The 20,090-nt window shown below is 46.2% G+C and overlaps 1 protein-coding gene across 7 annotated transcripts in view; it reads right to left on the bottom strand.

Annotated features, from left to right (window-relative positions):
* The window catches only part of DNAH9 (dynein axonemal heavy chain 9), a 285,075-nt gene that overhangs the window by 250,005 nt on the left and 14,980 nt on the right, over positions 1 to 20,090 (bottom strand). For all 7 annotated transcript variants that reach the window (XM_070773106.1, XM_070773107.1, XM_070773102.1 and 4 more), the window contains exons 5-8: positions 16,891 to 17,102; positions 15,546 to 15,779; positions 4,159 to 4,326; positions 1,924 to 2,040 (exon numbers count right to left, since the gene is read on the bottom strand). In XM_070773106.1, the coding sequence (XP_070629207.1) occupies positions 1,924 to 2,040; positions 4,159 to 4,326; positions 15,546 to 15,779; positions 16,891 to 17,102 (731 nt within the window). The remainder of the gene's footprint in view (positions 1 to 1,923; positions 2,041 to 4,158; positions 4,327 to 15,545; positions 15,780 to 16,890; positions 17,103 to 20,090) is intronic.

Raw genomic sequence — 20,090 nt, 5'->3', positions numbered from 1 at the left:
AGGCTGGGCGGGGAGTTTGTTGAGAAGAGGAGTCAGAGCCCAAAGAAAAAGGGTCTGCTTCTGTGAGAGTCCTTTGAGACTCAGGGTGTGAGCAATGCTGCTTCAGGACCTGGTAGTAAAGGGTATGCAAAGTCGGAAAGGCTTTTCTCTGTTTCTGCCCAGAATCTTGCTCCATCACGATGGGCAAGGACTGGAGTTTTGGGAACCCAGAGAAACATGCCCTTGGCATAAACAGAAATGCTGTCATGGTGGGGATCATCAGGACAGCAATAATAAGATCCCGAAAGCACCTTCCTGGGCAGAGGACATTTTTAAGGCAGACTGTAGACAAAGATGATGTCAAAGACAGAGCAACTTGAGAGTATATGTGAGACCCTTGAAGACATCTTGAAATTCGTGGTGCACAGGGATTTACCAAAGAGATGGAGCTGGACATCCTCAAGGTAGAAATGGGGTTCCAGAATCACCAGTTACCTAAGTGGTAACAACCCATTTAGCCCAATTAGCGCTAAGTCACTTCAGTCGTGTGTAACTCTCTGCGACCCTATGGACCATAGCCCACCAGGCTCCTCCGTCCATGGGATTCTCCAGGCAAGAATGTTGGAATGGGTTGCCATGCCCTCCTCCAAGGTATCTTCCTGACCCAGGGATTGAACCTGTGTCTCTTACATTTCCTGCATTGGCAGGCGGGTTCTTTACCACTAACACTAAATGGGAAGTCCATGGGAGTAATGATTATGACATACTGGCAAATATTATTATTATTATTTCATATAAGCCCTTCTCTTGAAATTATCTAAAATGCTTCCTATGTGAGTTATGGAGTAGCAGGTATGTAATACATATGTATATTCTTGAGTGAATTAAATATACATGTATCCAGTGTTCTAGAACATCATGGACTCACTATCTTGGGTTTAAGCCTCTTCTATGATGAAGAGTTGACTCATTGGAAAAGACTCTGATGCTGGGAGGGATTGGGGGCAGGAGGAGAAGGGGACGACAGAGAATGAGATGGCTGGATGGCATCACTGACTCGATGGACGTGAGTCTGAGTGAACTCCGGGAGTTGGTGATGGACAGGGAGGCCTGGTGTGCTGCAATTCATGGGGTCGCAAAGAGTCGGACACAACTGAGCGACTGATCTGATCTGATCTGATGACTGTCCCATCAGTTATCCAGTCTATGTTTGGACATGTTCAGCACCTGAAAACTTAACTACCTCTCAAGGAAGTTTATTCCATCTTTAAATAGCATTAGCAGAGATCTGTTTCTTCTTTTGAGCCAAACTCTGCCTCCTTGTAACCTGATTAGTCCTTGTTCTAATCCTTCAGGCTTTACAGAGTAAGTTTCTTCATAGTTTATGGAAACCCTGCTCTGTCTCCCTAAGCTTTCAGGTCTCAGGACCTAGACTGCTCATTTCTGTAGTCATTTATCTACTCATCATCCTGAACTTCTTCCTGCACATTCCTACACCATCTGATCTGGGCAACACAGGGCAAGGGTCCACATTATCTTATTCTAGTTACTCATGCTTCAGTGGTTTGCTCCAGCCTGAATTGACCTGATAGCAGCCGTCAAAACAGCCCTGGTGACCACAGCAGGCTTCTTCACTTTTAATAGGCACCCAGGTTATAGGTAAGGCCCAAAGACAGCAATCAAGAAGAAATTAAATTACAAGGTATTTTTATATCATCAAGTTTGCAGAAAAGCCTGAGCTGTCAACTTGAGAAGACCAGTTTTGCAGGCTCCAGGCTCCCTCACCCTGGGACACACACAGTACTGCTTCTACTAGACCAACAGCAACAATTCCTCTCTGCAGGAACAAAACAGCTGGAAGTGTATGCTTATCCCTGTCTGAGAGGGCAGGGAGAGTGCAGCACTGGTGGGGAAGGAGGGGGTATTTCCCTCTCCCGTACAAACCTTGAAGGCATGCTCCAAGCCAGGGGCGTCATCGAAGGCCTGAATAAAGACAGTCCCCAGCCTCCTGTCAAGGTCTTCTACTCTCTGATTAAAGTCAGAGATGTCATTTTCAAATTCCTGAAGAGACAGCAAATGGACATAAGAAAACATGATTTTCTGAAGGACAATCCCGGAATGCTTTTTCCTATTAATCTGTCACACCAAGGATATATTTTGATTTTCTATAGTTCACTATGGTGTGCCTCAGTGTTTATCCCTATTAAATAGGGATATTTAATAGCTGCCCTATTATTTAAGCATTTTTCTCCTAGATTCTCTAGTATTAGCATGTGCTAGTCACTCAGTTGTGTCCGACCCTTTGTGACCCCCATGGACTGTAGTCTTCCAGGCTCCTCTGTTCATGGAATTCTCCAGGAAAGAATACCAGAGTGGGTTAGCCATTCCCTTCTCCAGGGGATCTTCCTGACCCAGGGATCAATCGAACCCACATCTCCTGCATTGCAGGTGGATTCTTTACTGTCTGAGTCACTCGAGGCAAAATGGTAAAGAGTCGGAGGTGAGGCTGGCCCCCTGTCCCTCTCTTCTGTGTCCCCACTTCCAGCTCCTGCAGCCCCTTCTCTCTCACCTGCGGCACCAGCTCAGGCCACCCTGAAAGCCACCTTGGCAGCAACAGCCCCAACAATGGGGCTACTTCATCACTACCCCCGACTTCCCTTCCTCCCTCAAGTGAAAATCCTGTTCTTTTCAGTGTAAACAAATTGATATGGCTATTAGGAGAAAAGTAAGCTAATTTAACAACTATACACTATTTCTTCTAACTACACTTAATTGCTTAAGACAGCAGCTAGCCATTGTCCCCACGGTTGCCAAATTTAGCAAATAAAATTACAGGATGCCCGTTAAATTTAAATTTCAGATCAACAAAGAATTTTTTTTTTTTTAGTATAAGCCTGTCCCAATTAACTGTATTTTATTCAGCAACACAGAGCATGCTCTTTCTTCAAATGTAGCAATTTTCAGAGAACATTGATTTTCAGAGAAACATCTCTAATTTGTGAAATTATTATCTATTATTGCTTTACAATAGCTATGCATACTTTTATGAAAAGATAAAGAAAAGTAGGAAAACACAGTAGTATTTCTCTACTTCCCAAACCCAACCATACTAACATTGGAGCACACTTCTCTATGTACAGGATTTTGTTTTGTATTGTTTTATCACATGGTAGAAAACATACAGTATAGATCCTGCTTTGTAAGCCAACTTTTTTTCTACTTTAAACTAATGGAACTTTTAGAAAGTTCCATTTCCTGGGTTTGGCCAGCTAAGATCCCCCCAGACAATGGAAGGGGGCTCCCAGGTGGTTCAGTGGTAAAGAATCCACCTGCCAATGCAGGAGATGCGGGTTCCGTCCTTGGTCAGGAAGGTCCACTGGAGGAGAAAACGGCAACCCACTCCACTATTCTTGCCTGGAGAATTCCAAGGACAGAGGAACCTCGTGGGCTACAGTGCACGGGACCACAGTCAGACACAAGTGATGACTGAGCACGAACGCAGACAGTGGAGGGTGCTCAGAGCAGATGTTTAATTGCTTTTTCCTTTTCCCTCAAATGCTCTAAAATTCCTTTTCCAGTAATCCAGCCATTCCCTTCCCGGGAACTCCATTCCCTGTTTCTGTACCGACCCTTTTGCTTTTTTTGGTTCCTGCAGTCTTGCACTCACTGGTCTCAGCTCTCCTGCACTACAGGTGGGATGTGGACTCCCGTGTCCTGATCCTGGAAAATGCAATGTTGGCCCTTGCCTCATCCTGAGGTCTCTCTAGGGAACTAGAGTCTGATCAGAAAACTGGGCTACTGCGTCACTTACCCCTCTGCGGGCCACTAATGAAATTCTGCCTGGGTGTGCCTGGCCTTCACACAGCAGGTGCTGCTCAAAGCTTAAAGCTTTGGGAGCTGCAGAGTGGCTGCAGCCTCCACCATCACCCCATCTCCATCTCAGCATCTCTGAAACCCTGGGTATCTTCACTCCGAAGAAGTCAGCAGTTGGAAAACTCCCTCCCCTGACTTCTCTCCTGACACAAAAGATAATTAATTGTGGTCTCTGCCAATAAAACCATGGGGACCACAGAGCCAAAGAAAACGCACAGGGGAAATGCAAGTAAATACCCAGGCTAGAGGCTGCAGGCATCTGAGAAAAAGAGACAAAGCTTGCAAGGTAGCCGTTCCAAGCCCTACCACGCTCTGGAGATCCAAGCAGTCGTAGGAAGAGTCTGAGAAGACCCTGTACATCTCTTGAAATTCGGTGTACATCTGCTGGGCCTGCTGGCTCAAGGCACTTCCTCTGATACCACTGAACTCAAGCTTTTCCAGTTTGTGGAAATCCGAAGTTGTCTTCAGAAGATCCTGTGAAGACAATTTGCAATGGAATTAAGATAACGAGGATGACAACAACAGTGGATGATGCGCAAACTGGTCCAGGAAGAGCTGGAAATTATATGGGGGTGGCGGTTGCTTAGGAAAATGTGAAGCTTGGTTAGTTTTGTAACCTTTTTATTAGATTGGGCTGATATAAATAACTCTTGGTGACATGCGATAACAAAGAGAAAATTCCAATAAATAAAATTTACTCGCACACAAAAACCAAATTCATGCTTCAACCTCTTTCTGTGTTCTCTCATAAATAATAAAATACAATAATAACACTATTTACATGGCCGGTGGCTTTATTCCCATTTAAGAAACCAATTTTAAATGGACCATGTTGTGTGGTTCCAGAATGACAGCTGTCTTGGAAGGAACTGACAGGAAAGTGGATCCTCTGAGTAGTCCTGAGGACAAGCTCAGAGGTGGCGCCAACATTCTCAGCAACGACTTCTGCCAAGAAAAGACATCTGCGGGGTCCCCTTGCTGAGCGTACCTGGGACTGTAGACCCTGTGGCCAGCTGGGTGTTGGTGGGTGATGACCTGACATCTTTGTATTGGGATAACAACAGTGAGAGTGAATCAAGTCAGTGTAGGCTCAGGATGGCACCCAGTAAATAGGCAGTGAGTATGTGTTACCGTCACCATTGACTTGGCAGTTCCCAGCAGGGCTCTGGATCAAGTGACAGGTGACAATACAACCTAGAGCCCTGGTGGAGGGGCGGGGGCGGTGATGCTGCTTGAGTCCATTGAGGACGCTTCACTTCTGATAGGATAGGAGCCTTCAGAACACATCTAACTCTGCATCTAACTGATCTATCACAACTACCCACTGAAAATCACAAAGTCTCTAAATCAAGGCATGCTTCCTGCTGTACCTTCCAGTCTGTGTGCTTAGCTCTTCAGTAGCAAAGAGGGAGACTGGGGTACCTTCGTGTCATTTTGGCAAACATGTGACAGGGATCCCTGGGAGGCAGTCCTCCACCCTGAGGAGATTTAAACGGCAAGAAGAGGGAAAGGTGTCCCAAGACTGGAAACCCAGCAGGTCCTGATGTCATTCCAGGGAATGCCCATATCACTGGCCATTGCTCTGGGCTAACCCATCAGGATAGAAGAGGGCAGCCCATCTCTTGCTTCTCACCAAGACACCAAGCCCAGCAGCAGAGACAGAGGCACTGGGAAATTTTAAGAAGTGGTTGACTTTTCCTGCATTTTCAAGTGGGTACCCATCCTTACAGCCATAGACAGCTGTCTAAGTCCCCTTTTTGCTCAGCTAGGCTGAGTACATCATGAGAAACGCTGGGCTGGATGAAGCACAAGCTGGAATCAAGATTGCCAGAGAAAAGGCAATAAACTCAGATATGCAGATGATACCAAACTTAATGGCAGAAAGCGAAGAACTAAAGGGCCTCTTGATGAAAGTGAAAGAGGAGAGTGAAAAATTTGGCTTAAAACTCAACATTCAGAAACCTAAGATCATGGCATCTGGTCCCATCACTTCATGGCAAATAAATAGGGAAACAATGGAAACAGTGACAGACTTTATTTTGGGAGGCTCCAAAATCACTGCAGATGGTGACTGCAGCCATGAAATTAAAAGAGGCTTGCTCCTTGGAAGAAAAGCTATGACCAACCTAGACAGCATATTAAAAAGTAGAGACATTACTTTGACAACAAAGGTCCATCTAGTCAAAGCTATGGTTTTTCCAGTAGTCATGTATGGATGTGAGAGTAGGACTAAAAAGAAAGCTGAGCACTGAAGAATTGATGCTTTTGAACTGTAGTGTTGGAGAAGACTCCTGAGAGTCCCTTGGACTTCAAGGAGATCCAACCAGTCCATCTTAAAGGAAATCAGTCCTGAATGTTCATTGGAAGGACTGATGCTGAAGCTCCAATACTTTGGTCACCTGATAAAGAACTGATTCATATGAAAAGACTCTGATGCTGGGAAAGACTGAAGGCAGGAGGAGAAGGGGATGACAGAGGATAAGATGGTTGGATGGCATCACCGATTCAATGGATATGAGTTTTGGTAGACTCCAGTGATGGACAGGGAGGCCTGGCATGCTACAGTCCATGGGGTCGCAAAGAGTTGGGCACAACTGAGTGACTGAACTGAACTGATGAGCTGGGACTGAACTGGGAGAAAGGAGGAGGAAGAAACAGCCAACTGAAGGAAGATGTATACCCAAACCAGGAGATCCTGCCAAAGATGGGGAAAGGGGGTAGGCTTTATTTAAACACATATTTGACTTTGTATGCAGGGAGGAAATAGCAATCACCTTGATTCAAATGAAATGGACTTTAGTAGTAATTTGAGTCATTCTGATAGAAGAAATGTACTGTGTTTGTGCTGTGGAATGTCATGTGGGTACCCATTTTTCATAAGTTTGTGGATGCTAATTTCAATTTTTAGGAGGTACCTTCTAACCATTTTAAAAGACAGATGCATTTCAATGTGTTTGATTATGTCAGAAAACTAAATGATAATTTTGTTATATTTTATTTCTCAAGAATTCTTGAAGCACAGTCCTGGGTGGTCACTGAAAGCTGCTTCATTTTCAATCTAACAGGTAAATCATAGATACTGTTGTTTAGTCACTAAGTCATGTCTGACTCTTCTGTGACACCATGGACTGTAGCCCGCCAATCTCCTCTGTCCATGAGATTTCCCAGGCAAGAATACTGGAGTGGGTTGCCAATTCCTTTTTGAGGGGATCTTCCAGACCCAGGGTTCAAACCTGCATCTCCTGCAGGCAAGCAGGTTCTTTACCACTGAGAGACCAGGCAAGCCCCCAAAGAATACTTACATAATCATTCTATTTTTGGAGAAACTCTGGTCACTAGAAACAATGGATATTTATGTTGCTTAACAAACACATGATGGGCAATACATTTATTTAGGGTTCAGTTCAAGGTCTTAATCCTTTCCTTACCCCTTCCCCAAATAAAAGAGACTCTTACCCTACTTTTCTCCTACACTCTGTATGCCCTTCTCCTGCATAAGCTTTTCTTCAGAACTCTTAATCACTCTCTGCCATTATAATATACTATCTTGGATTACATCATATTGTTTATTTCCTATCCACCTTTCTCAGTAGGTTGTAAACACCCTAGAGATCCCACTGTATTTTCCATCCCTGGAAGAGTCCTGGATGCTGAAGAAATATTTGTTGAATGAAGGAAGACATCATCTTTGACCTTGGACTTAGCAACAGGACCTCCAGGAGAGGTGACAGGGTGGTAGAGACTCTAGAAACATTGGACTCAGAGCAATTGGATAAAATAAAGAGAATTAAGACAAGAACAGAGAATTAGGAAGCAAGGCAAAACTGTGCCTTTGAACGTTTGATGAGCTGTGGTCAAGTGCGAGGCAGAACCTTGCATGGCCCTGAGGTGAGGGCAGAATTAAGGAAAGTGAGTGAAAAGGACAAAGCAGAAGATTTGGGGTCAACCTGTAGGTTGAACTTACAAAATTTCTGATTTTTGACCATATTGACCTACAAGAAATGGCAGTTTCGTGTGGTTCTACTCCATGAAACACAATCATTTCATGCCTGGAAAGGTCCAGCCATACACTGGGCTGCTAAGAGAGGTGCTAAGCCCCCCATATCTGGGGGGATTTCACAGCTCTTTTCTCTTCTGCTGCACCATGAAGCATGGGGGCTTCCCAGGTGGTACCAGTGGTAAAGAACCTGCCTGACAACCCAGGTAGATGTAAGAGACGTGGGTTCGATCCCTGGGTTGGGAAGATCCCCTGGAGGAGGAAATGGCAACCCACTCCAGTATTCTTACCTGGAGAATCCCATGGACAGAGGAGCCTGGAGGGCTGCAGTCCATAGGGCTGCACAGAGCTGGACACGGCTGAAGTGACTTAGCATGCAGCATGTGGGATCTTAGTTCCCCAAGCAGGGACTGAACCCATGCCCCCTGCACTGGGAGATCACAGTCTTAATCACTGGACTGCCAGGGAAGTCCCTCTGGGTGGATTTTGAAAGTCTGATGTCATGTCACGGAGGTATCATAAAGAAGATTCCTGCATCAGGCAGGAAGCTGAATCACAATCGTAGAAACAGACTTACAGAAATCGTGGTGACTATATCTTTGATTCTTAAAATATTTAAATGTGAGCTCTTTCCATTGTTTATTTAGAAGTCCTCACAAAACAGATAAAAGGCCATTTAAACCCATGAGAGGTTTAGATTAAATTTTTAAAATATTCATTTTTATCCATCACTGCTGTAAACACACAAAATCCATGATACTGTATTCAGGCTGAAAATGTCAAGGTCAGGGGTAGGACACAGGGCATCATGGGAGGAGTGCTGGGGCACAGATCCCTGGGTTCACACAGCCCTGTTCTACCGTTCACCAGCTACGTGACTTAAAGCAAGACACTTAATTTTTCTAATCCTCCTTTTCCTGATCTGCAGATGAGTTACAGAGTTACATGGGAAGTGCCTTTGTACAACTTCAATAAATGGTGTGTGTGCACGCTAAGTCACTTCAGTCATGTCCAACTCTTTGCGACCCTATGGACTGTAGCCCACTAGGCTCCTCTGTCCATGGAATCCTCCAGGCAAGAATACTGAAGTGGGTTGCCATTTCCTCCTCCAGGGGATCTTTCCTACCCAGGGACTGAACTCGCATCCCCTGTGACTTCTGTATTGCAGGCAGATTCTTTACCTACTGAGCCACTTGGGAAGCCCTCAATAAATGGTGGGAAAAAAAAAAAGTGAAGTGTAGTCAGTCATGTCTGACTCTTTGTGATGCCATGGACTGTAGTCTGCCAGGCTCCTCTGTCCATGCAATTCTCTAGGCAAGAATACTGGAGTGGATTGCCATTTCCTTCTCCAAGGGATTTTCCCAACCCAGGGATCCAACCTGGGTCTCTTGCATTGTGGGCAGACCATCTGAGCCACCAGGGAAGCCCTCAATGAACGGTAGGCACTGTAATTAATTAGCATCACCTCAATGTCATTAGATCAGATTGGTGGCTACGAGATGTGCACAGTAGCTGATACTCAGGTGCTCCTTTCCAGGTGGAAGCCACAAAGAGCAAGGGGTCCTGGGCAGCTGGCTGGATTGATTGGGCCCTATTCTTCTGAAAACTGTGCAACCTTTAATGGGGTGATGTGGCCCCACAAACAGCAAGCCTGTTCTCAGGAGAGGCCGCGCATCTTAAAAGAAATGTCTTCAGAATTCATTATGGGCAAACACAAAGCAGACATTCACAGACGAGAATCTCAAAAGGTCATTGGGAAAAAGACTGTTTTCTTTACCTTCTGAAGGCAGTCGACCTTATGCAGCTAATGGTCTCCTACGCGACCGAGCGCTCAGGCCTGGCTGAAAGGGAAGCGGCCCAATTAGACCGAATGAAAGGAGCTGGCGGAGGGGCTGGAGACGTGGAAAGAGCAAGGGAAATATGGTAGATTGGGTCAGCTTATTACCTAACTGCCTGCTAATCACTGTGCATGGAGCCTCAGCAGAAAGCATCCCATCTTTAAGAGAATCACAGCTTTACAGCAATTTCATAGTGAAAGAGATGGGGGTTCTCCCCAAGCTGCTTACTTACTGCACTGTTGGAGGGGAGAGGCTGGGGGTGGAAACACAAACAGGGCAGCTGCAGAATCTGCAATGTTATGGCACAACAACAAACTGTATGTGTGTGTGCGTGCACGTATTGCCCGCAGCGTTGTGTACACAGTGTATGTATGCACGCATGTGTGCGTGGTGTGTATGCGCAATGTGTGTGTGGTGCATGTAATGTGTGGGTAGTACTGTGTGCACAAGTGCAATATGTGTCTGCATGCGTGAGTGTGCTGTGTATGTGTGTAGTGTGCTGTGCTTATGTGCAGTGTGTGTCTGCATGTGTAGTATTGTGTGTCTATGAGCAGTGTGTCTGTATGTGTGAGTGTGGTGTGTGTGTGTGTGTATGCATGCGTAGTATGGTGTATGTGTGTGTGCAGTGTGTGTCTGTATGAATGGTGTGTGTTGTGTGTGGGTGCACAGGTGCACAATGAAGCACACTGCAGGAAGGCAGGGTGGGGAAACAAATCCAGAGGCAGCGGAAGACTTTTCCATTTGATTTCTGACTGTTCCTTTAAATTGCAAAGACTGTATATACTTTCGGGATTTCCTTAGTAAGGCCCTTTCGTGGAGTGGGAATTATAATTTTACCCAAATGACTTATTCAGGAAAAAAAAGACCGAGAAATCATGTCGTAAAAATAGTGTGTGCAAATACAGAATAGAGTGTGTCAGGGCAGAAGAAAACAACAAAACCAATGTGGGACTCTCAAAAGGGAGGGAGAGAGGGAGGCAGGGAGGGAGGCAGGGGAACAGATCTTTATAATTGCTGGGAGATGTCTGCGTTTGGTGGAAAGACAGTGCTTGGAACCCTGTACCCTGGGGTATGAATCCCAGCTAAGCCTTGCTGAGCCTATGACTCTGGGCAAGTTCATTTTTGTGTCACACGTAACGGTGCTCATTTGTTAGAGGTACTGATACCCAGCTCTTTCCAAGGTTGTAAGGCTGCAGCTCTGACACGAGATTGGCTCTTGAAAGATGTTAATTCTTTCTTGGTCTATTCTTCCTTTCCCTCCCAGGGGTTGGCTCTCTAAGAGATTAGCTGCATCATGGGGATGGTGAGAAGGAGGAAGGGGAGGAGGAGGACAAGGTTTGCAGAGAATGCAATTACTCCACATGCCTCTGCAGACAGACCTGCAGGATGGCTCAGCAAGTCAGGACCTCTGGCCAAGCAGTCCTGCCCTCACCTTCATTCAGCAGGTGCCCAGAGCACTGATGCTGAAGCTGAAGCTCCAATACTTTGGCCACCGGATGCAAAGAGTTGACTCATTGGAAAAGACCCTGATGCTGGGAGAGATTGAAGGCAGGGGAAGGGGACGACAGAGGATGAGATGGTTGGATGGCATCACCGACTCAATGGACATGAGTTTGAGTAAGCTCCAGGCATGGTGAAGGACAGGGAAGCCTGGCGTGCCGCATGCAGTCCATGTCGCAGAGTCGGACATGACTGAGTGACTGAATAGCAAAAGAGGAGAAACATCCATATGCACAATAAAACTTTCCTGTTTCAAAGAGCGAAGAGAAAAAAAAAGGCCAGGCAAATCAGAAGGGAAAACAGAACAATGGAGATTAAAAACCAGCCCTAAACAACCTCACTCTTGTGAGCAGGCAGAGAGGGAAACGCACTGAAATCATTTTATTAACTTGGCTTCATGTATTTATTAATTGCAGCTGCCCATGTTTTAGGGGCCACAAAGTATACAGAACGGCAAGATAAATAAGGCTGGGTTCATGCTAATTCTTGCTGGAGAGAAACAGATTAACCCCATCTCAAACAGGCATCAATCACAGGGATACACAGAATGTTAACTAAAGGGCGATGTGAAATATGCCCAGAGCCGATCGATAGCCTGTGTCTTGCTGCACTGAGCTGAGTGGGGAAGAGACAGGGAAGACAGGGGCCAGGGGGCATATCTGAGCAAATGTTTAGGAGATGAAAGATGAAAGAAGGAGAAATGCCCGGACGAAGGAAAGGAACAGCCACAGGAAAAGGCAGAGTCAGGGAAACACAGGGTGAACAGAGCTAAGAGAAACTAAACAAGAGAAAGAAGAAAACAGAGAAGGGGAGCGAGACCAGCAGAAAAGAAAGAGGGAAGAGGGAGGAAGAGGGAAAATGAGTGGACAAAAGAAGTGGAGGCATTTGGCCTAAGAGCAGACAAGTGAACCAGAGCCAGGGACAGAAAACTTACGAGAGGAACAGGAGCAGGACCGGGTGACATTCAACTCACCTTCTAATTAAACTGGGGCAACTGCTTTTTGCTTTTTATGCATCTGTGCATTGATTTAGAAGGAAAAAGCAACCAGAGAGTGGACTTGCAAGGGTAATGACTCTGGGGAGGCTAGTGGCCAGGGCCGCTTGTGGTTACTGAATAATCCCAGCAGATTAGGCGCCCAACTTCAGGATAGCTGTCTATATGCAAAGTCACATCATTAACGTGTGTGCAGGGCCCCAGGCCACAGCCCAACAGCCTTGCAGAGCTGAGCGTTGCTCCCTGGCTTCCACTCCGAGGACCATCCTCGGGGCTAGGGAGACTGTGAAGGCGGTTGTCTGCCCTGGTCCCCACAGTGGCCAGGGGCAGGCAGGAGCGAGAGAGTCTCTGTCACCTCCAGTTAAAAGAGAGTGAACAGGTTGGTGTTGGAGAGGAGAGGGATGGAATGGAGAAGAAGGGGAAGAGAGGCTGCTCCTCAAGGGCTGTAGTGGAAATGGTGCCAAAAACAAAGCATTTAGGAAAAAGCTAGGCATCAATTATTTATATTCTCCATGATCCCAGAGAAGGATTTAAGGTGCATCTTTCATAAGATCTAGGGTCTGGCCTTCTGGCTCATACATTTTCTCTGTCTCCGTTCCCACCTTCACCAGTCTTCGTTTCCCCAGAGAATTCCTACTCCAGTTTCTAAATTTATTTCCTATTGTACTCCCCACTTTCTCAGAGGCCCTCTGGGTTAGGAACCCCTCTTTCTTGCTCCCAATATCACACCAATTTTGCTTTTATTGGGCTTCCCTGTGGCTCAGATGGTAAAGAATCTGCTTGCCATGCAGAAGACCTGGGTTCGATTCCTGGGTCAGGAAGATCCCCTGGAGAAGGGCATGGCAACCCACGCCAGTATTCTTGCCTGGAGAATCCCATGGACAGAGGAGCCTGGTGGGCTGCAGTCCATGGGGTCAAAAAGAGCTAGACATGACTAAGTGACTAACACACACACACACTTTGCTTTTATCATGGCACTTAATACACCTCAGTGAAGCTTCAAGATTTTATTGTCTTCCCATCCCTGGATCTCTTCCATCAGTCTCTGCCTTCTTCATGTCTTCTGGTCCGTGGGCTTCTTACAGGCAAAACTGTACCCTAGGCACCGTCCTGCCCCTGGGGCCCCAGCTCAGAGCCTGGTGCATGGTGCCTAGAGCATGGCAGTGCTGGAACTATGCTTTGGGGCCTGAAGTGAAGAGATTCCGTCTCATCTTCTCTAATCCTCATAATTGCATGGTCTCTGCCATGCAATTATCACTACCTCCTCTCAACACAGCCCTTCTCTTCACCCAAAATCTCTGCTGATCGTGGATAGAAACATGCTTCTGATTCCTTCTCAGTCTCCTGGCTTCTGATTCCTTCTCAGTCTCCTTGGCTATTGTCCTAATCTTGAATTTGACCCTGCATCTCCCAAATTAATTTTAGGATAAGTATGTATTTTGTTTTGTCATACCCACTACTCTCCCTGCAAAGTTTCATCAGTGAATACAGAGCTGCAAAGCATGCAAACACGTGGTAATCACACTAAATCCTGAAATGGAAAACAGTCAAAAGAGAAAGGCCCTTGTTTTCTTACCTTGGTCCTTACACTAATGTTTGCATTGACTTTTAAACAACCGGGGGAGAAGAGGAAAAGTCGCATTTCATTTGTACAGGGATTCGTTCTCGTCTTGGGCTTCCCCAGTGGTGCGAGCGGTAAACAACCCACATACCAACGCAGGAGACTCGGGTTTGATCCCTGGGTTGGGAAGATCCCCTAGAGGAGGAAATGGCAACCCACTCCAGTATTCTTGTCTGGAGAATCCCACGGACAGAGGAGCCTGGCGGGCTACCATCCATGCACAGGGTTACAGAGTCAGACACAACTAAAGCAACTTAGCACTCATGCTAGTCATGTAGTTTTTGGAGCCACCTTGATGGTGGGAAAGTGGAGAAGTTCAAGGTAGTGGCTTTGTGGGCATGGCCACCTGCATCCAGGTCAGCTCACTGGCCATTTCCTATGAGACCTCTAGCAAGAAGATTATGTGTAATTTGAAAACCAACTGAATTTGTCAATTGATTCCTTGAGACTCCTTCCTGAGACTATGATCAGAATTTCCTAAACTTCTAGTAGAACTACCATCACATGATGACTATTCTAAGAAAGTTACTGAATCACGGGTTCTTCCAGCCAACGCGAGGCTGATCACCCTGTTGTCTCGGACCTCTTCTTACTCTGCGCTTTGCTGTTTTTCACTTGTTCACTTTTTATTTGGTCATCCTACCTTTAGGCAGACAGACGTGAAATAAAGAAAAGGCCAAATGCTGACCTAATGACATAGCCTGGGAATTGCAGATACACAATAATTCTCTTACTGCATTCTCCATACATAAAATGTAATGAAAATTACATATAAGAGAAAACTTAATTTCCATTAGAGAATAAAATAGGATTTCCACATACCTTGAAAGGCAGCTATTCTTAAAAATTAATTAATTTGATAAATATTTGTTTCTTCCTCATTTTTTTCTTTTTTTGAAATCTTAAATACTACACTTTATTTTAAAAATTATTTTACAATGTTGTGTTAGTTTCAGGTGTACAGCTAAGTGATTCAGATATATATGCATATATATATACACACATATATATACACACACGCACACATATATACACGTATCTACATACACATATATATACATACACACATATATGGTGGTGGTAGTTTAGCTGCTCAGTCATATCTGATTCTTTGCAACCCATGGATTGTAGCCCACCAGCTTCCTCTGTCCAAGGGATTCTCCAGGCAAGAATACTGGAGTGGTAGCCATTCTCTTCTCCAGGGGAATTTTCTGACCCAGGGATCTAACCTAGGTCTCCTGCATTGCAGGCAGATTCTTTACCAACTGAGCCACCAGGTAAGTCCTGGTGGCTTCTATACACACACATGTACTTTTCAGATTCTTGTCCCATATAGGTTATTATAGAATATTGAGTATAGTTCCTTGTGCTATACAGTAGGACCTTGCTGATTATCTATTTTACATATAATGGTGTGTACTGTTACTCCCCAAACTCCTAACTTATCCCTCCCCACCTCTCTTTCCCCTTTGGCAATCATGTTTGTTTTCTGTGTCTGTGAGTCTGTTTTTGTGTAGTAAATAAGTTCATTGGTATTATTTATTTAGATTCCATATATAAGTGATATCATATGGTACTTCTCCTTCTCTGCCTGACTTACTTCACTCGATATGACACTCTCTAGATCCCTTCATGATGCTGCACATGATGATATTTCATTCTTTGCTACTGCTGCTACTTTTTGGATCCCTCGGTTGCTCCCTCCTACAAGGAAGCGGGGCCTGATGGGAGGAGAACACTCACCTGCACCACGCCCAGTCGCCCTAGGAAGCCATCCAGTCGCACAAAGACCAAAGAGGATTGGAAATCCCACTCGCGGACCTCCTGGTTCTCTCTGAAGTAAGAATGGAGATTCTCCCTTCTGTCCTGAAACAGCTGCTTGAAGAAGCTCAGGGTGTCCACGACCACATGCAGTTTCCTCTGACTTTCCTCCACCTCACCTCTCAGGAGGTCTTCTGGGCAGAGATAAACAGAGGCCTGGAGGGCAGACAGGTGAGTGGTACTAAGCCTGGCTGCAGGTGCAGGATGGTCCTCAACTCTGCCCAGCCTACAGCTCTTCACTGAGCGACTGCCCATGCAAAACTTACCAGAAGCCTAATACAGGAAACGTCAGACCCCATTCTGTAGTCCCACAGAGGGACTGGGACCTGGGTTCTAGCCACGGTCAGTGACTGGCTCAGGGATGGCGAGTGACCAGTCAGAGACAAGGAAACACAGTGAGACTTCTCTTGGGACAGCTGGGGCTGGACAGGTATCCTTTCCAGGCTTTTGTTGTGACTCACTGGCTTTCTGGGCTCCCCTAGTGGCTCAGATGGTAAGAATCTACCTGCCAATGCAGGAAACACAGGTTCCATCCCTGATCCGGGAAGATGCCACATGGTGAGAAGCAACTAAGTCAGTGCATCCCAACTATTGAGCCTGTGCTCTAGAGCCCAGGAGCCGCAACTATTGAAGCGGCGTGCCCTAGAGCCTGTGCTCCACAGCAAGAGAAGTCACCACAGTGAGAAGCCCGTGCACTGCAACTAGAGAGTAGCCCCTCCTTGCTGCAAGTAGAGAAAAAAGCCTGAATGCAGCAGCCAAGACCCAGTGCTGCCAGATAAATATATAAACAAAATCATATATACATACATAAAGATCCTTAAGGAGGTTGAAATTCACCATCTCTACCCTGTGCCCAAACCCAGGTCCTCCAAAGTACCCCAGCAGGACTGAGAACAGTTTTGGGAGTTACTGGCTATAGACGATAAAGCAATTCAAGTCTGAGAATCCTCTGCTAAGTCTCTTCAGTCGTGTCTGACGCTTTGCGACACCATGGACTGTAGCCTGCCAGGCTCCTCTGTCCATGGAATTCTCCAGGCAAGAATACTGGAGTGGGTAGCTATGCCCTTCTCCAGGGGATCTTCCAGATCCAAGGACTGAACCTGGGTCTCCTGCATTGCAGGTAGATTCTTTACCATCTGAGCCACCAGAGGAGAACCCTTTGGGCCCTCATTATTGCTCTGAAAAAAAAAAAGATGCACACTCTACTCTTCTTGTGACTTGGACCATCCAGCCCCCGGGGTGAGGCTGGGAACTGCTGGGTGCCCACCTGCTGGACCAGAAGGTTGCAGATCTCTTGCAGCAGCACTGTGAGCCGCCCTGGGCAGCGGTAAGACTCACACGTGGCCCAGATCAGGCAGACCACGTGCAGCAGGGGCCGCAGCCGGGGCTTCACGTCAGGAAACTCCAGGCTCTCGAGGTCCTCCAGGTGACGACGCAGTGGCGCCAGGTGGGTGTAGATGTCCCGCGCCTCCGTCAGAGCTGGAAGGAACGGGAGACAACCCATCACAGTACCAGCTTGAGGCTCACACCCGCCCAGCAGAGCCCTGGGGCCTGGGCATGAAGGATAAGAAAACAAGGGTTGTGATCTCTTTCTGGGCTGAGGGAGCAGAGAGGGCTGGCCAGCTCTTGCAAGGAAACACTGAAATCAGAAGAGCCCTGGGCAGCTGGGAGAGGGGTCTGAGGAGCCTCTCTTACAGAATTCTTGTATCTGGACGGCCTCCTGGCCCTCCCAAGCCCAGGCCCTCTGGTGCTGTGCGTGTAGAAAATGCTTGGTGACTGTTTGCTGGTATTACCTCTGAGGTAATATGGGATGGATGACAGAGGACGGGTTTTAAGAGTCAGAAAGATCTGCCTTCAAATGCTGATACATCAAATGTGTGACCTCAGGCATGACTATCCTGTCTGAATCTCAACAACAGGCTGAACAGTCACTCATGTAAAGGGTTCTTGTGAAGGCAGCAAAGACGGCTAGCTCAGTGCTTGTACCAAAGGAGGTGTTGCGTGCACGATCACATCTCTAATAAATATTTGCCAATAAAGAATCTCATTGAGCTCTTACGGAGGACAAGTCACAGGGAATAGAGAAATAGCTCAGGCTGATTATGGCAAGGCTCTGCCGGTCTTCAAAGCCAGGAAAACCTCCTGCCATTTCCACTGAATGAAGCCGAGGAAAAACAGCACTTTCCATCTGCCATCCTGTGGTGGCCGAGGGGAAAGGAGGAAAACCGTAGCTCTGGGTGCTAATTCTGCAGAGCCACTTAGAGGGGATGCAAAGACCCAGAAACTGGTGTTTAGGAAGGCTGGTTCTTTCCTGGGCAGGTAACCCGGCACTGTCGTGTGACAGCACATGGTCTTGGGTTATTTTATGTGGATGAAGCTCTGTATTCATCCTAAAAGAAACTCAAAATATATACACTGTTTAGTAAACAGTTTCAATATACCAAACACCATCCCACTCACAGAAAAACTCATAGAAAATCATATGAGGTAGCTTCATTATTTCCACTTTGTAAGCAAAGGAATTAGGACCTAGGAACTTCTCCGGTTGTCCTGTGATTAAGACTCCACACTTTTGATGAAAGGGGCATGGGTTCAATCCCTGGTCAGGGAACTATGATCCTGCATGCTGCGTGGTACAGCCAAAAAATAACAAATAAATTTCTTTTTCTAATTTTTTGTAATTTGTTGCATGCTCAGTTGTGTCCGACTCTGTAGGACCCCACAAGAACTGTAGCCCTTCAGGTTCCTCTGTCCATGAGATTCTCCAAGCAAGAATACTGGAGTGGGTTGCCATTTCCTCCTCCAGGGGATCTATCTTCCTGACCCAGGGATAGAACCTGCATCTCCTGCATTGGCAGGTGGATTCCTTACCACTTGAGCTAGCAGAGAAGCCCAATAAATAGATAAGTAAATAAAACCACTGTACCATCCGATAAAAATTGCTGAAAACTAAAAAAAAAAAAACAATAACACTAAGACCTAAATAACCTGCCTTGAGTCTACCAGTTAATTGGTCAGCCCTGCCCGGCTGAGCAAAAGCAGGATTATACCCGAGTTTATTACATTGAACCCCTGGCTTGATGGTTGTGGGGCTCACTACACATGGGAGTTTGGGGTGTGTACATCAAGGTTTGGGATGTATATCAAGCTTTATACCCCAAATGGAGTTGTGGGAAGGACTATGTGAACCCAATTTTTAAAAGACAGATGTCATGGTAAATCAACTAGAACAGCAATTCTTAAATGGGAGGGTTTGATGGAAGTATCAGAACCACTGTAGGGTTGGGGGTGTCAGAATCCAACAGTCATTCCAATGAGCACATGCTCAGGCTTTCATCTGTGCCTTGAGGGAAGAGAAACAGAGCATCACACCACGGGAGCCTCCTTTTCATGTTGTACTTTTTAATAAGAAAAATCTCCTTTAATCATACAAATACGCACTCCCGATTTTCAAGAGCTCAACACTTGAGGGCTGGCTCATCTACTCCAGGGTGCAGTCATCTTGGCTCACAAGGCAGATGAAGAAAGATACAGAGTTAGGCTAACAGCTTTTTAAAAATGCAAATATAGGGAATATCCTGGTTGCCTAGTGGTTAGGACTCTGTGTTTCCACTGCGCAGTGCCTGGGTTTGATCCCTGGTTGGGGAACTAAAATCCCACAGGCCAGGCAATGTGGCCAAAAAAACCAAACCAAACAGGTTCAAATATAAACCCCAGTTGCACAGAAATATATGTGGTTTGCTGGTAAATCTTTAACCACAGCTCTTCTGGGACAAAAGCCTTGATCCCAAAGCCTTTAGCATTTGCCAATTTCTGGGATGTAAATACTCCTAATCTTCCCACCGTGTCTGATCTCAAGCTACTAACTTGATGTCACTGAGTGCTGGGGAGTCCGTGTTGACAAGGGTTGCACGTGATGGGCTCTCATGGGAACCTGAGAGCCAGTTCCATGGCAGCTCCAGAAAACCTCTGGACTTTACTTCTCTCCCCACATACACATGCTAAGTAGCTTCAGTCGTGTCCAACTCTTTGCAAGCCCATGGTCCATAGCACACCAGGCTCTTCTGCCCATGGGATTCTCCAGGCAATACTGGAATAGGTTGCCATGACCTCCTCTAAGGGATCTTCCTGACCCAGGGATAGAACCCATGTCTCTTATGTCTCCTGCATTGGTAAACAGGTTCTTTACCACTAGCACCACCTGGGAAGCCCTTTTCTCCACACGCTTCTACCCACAAATATGCTGGACTGGCAACTGGGCCGCACTGTGCCAACCTTGCCTCCTAGCGGCCAGAGGCAGGAACTCCCTACTTGGTCTTTACTCCCCTGGTCTTTTCTTTCCAAGGTACCCTTACTGTTCCCAAGGTTCTTTGCTGCCCAATCAATTGCACTTCAGAAAATCTCGTTCACACACATTTTTCTACGTTCTTTTAACCTCCTTCTTTACTCCCCATGTGCCCACCAATC

The sequence above is a fragment of the Bos indicus genome, chromosome 19 (genome assembly GCF_029378745.1).
Source record: "Bos indicus isolate NIAB-ARS_2022 breed Sahiwal x Tharparkar chromosome 19, NIAB-ARS_B.indTharparkar_mat_pri_1.0, whole genome shotgun sequence".
Lineage (NCBI taxonomy): Eukaryota > Metazoa > Chordata > Mammalia > Artiodactyla > Bovidae > Bos > Bos indicus.
The sequence above is the reverse complement of the archived record's forward strand: the minus strand, read 5'-3'. Positions and strand labels throughout refer to the sequence as shown.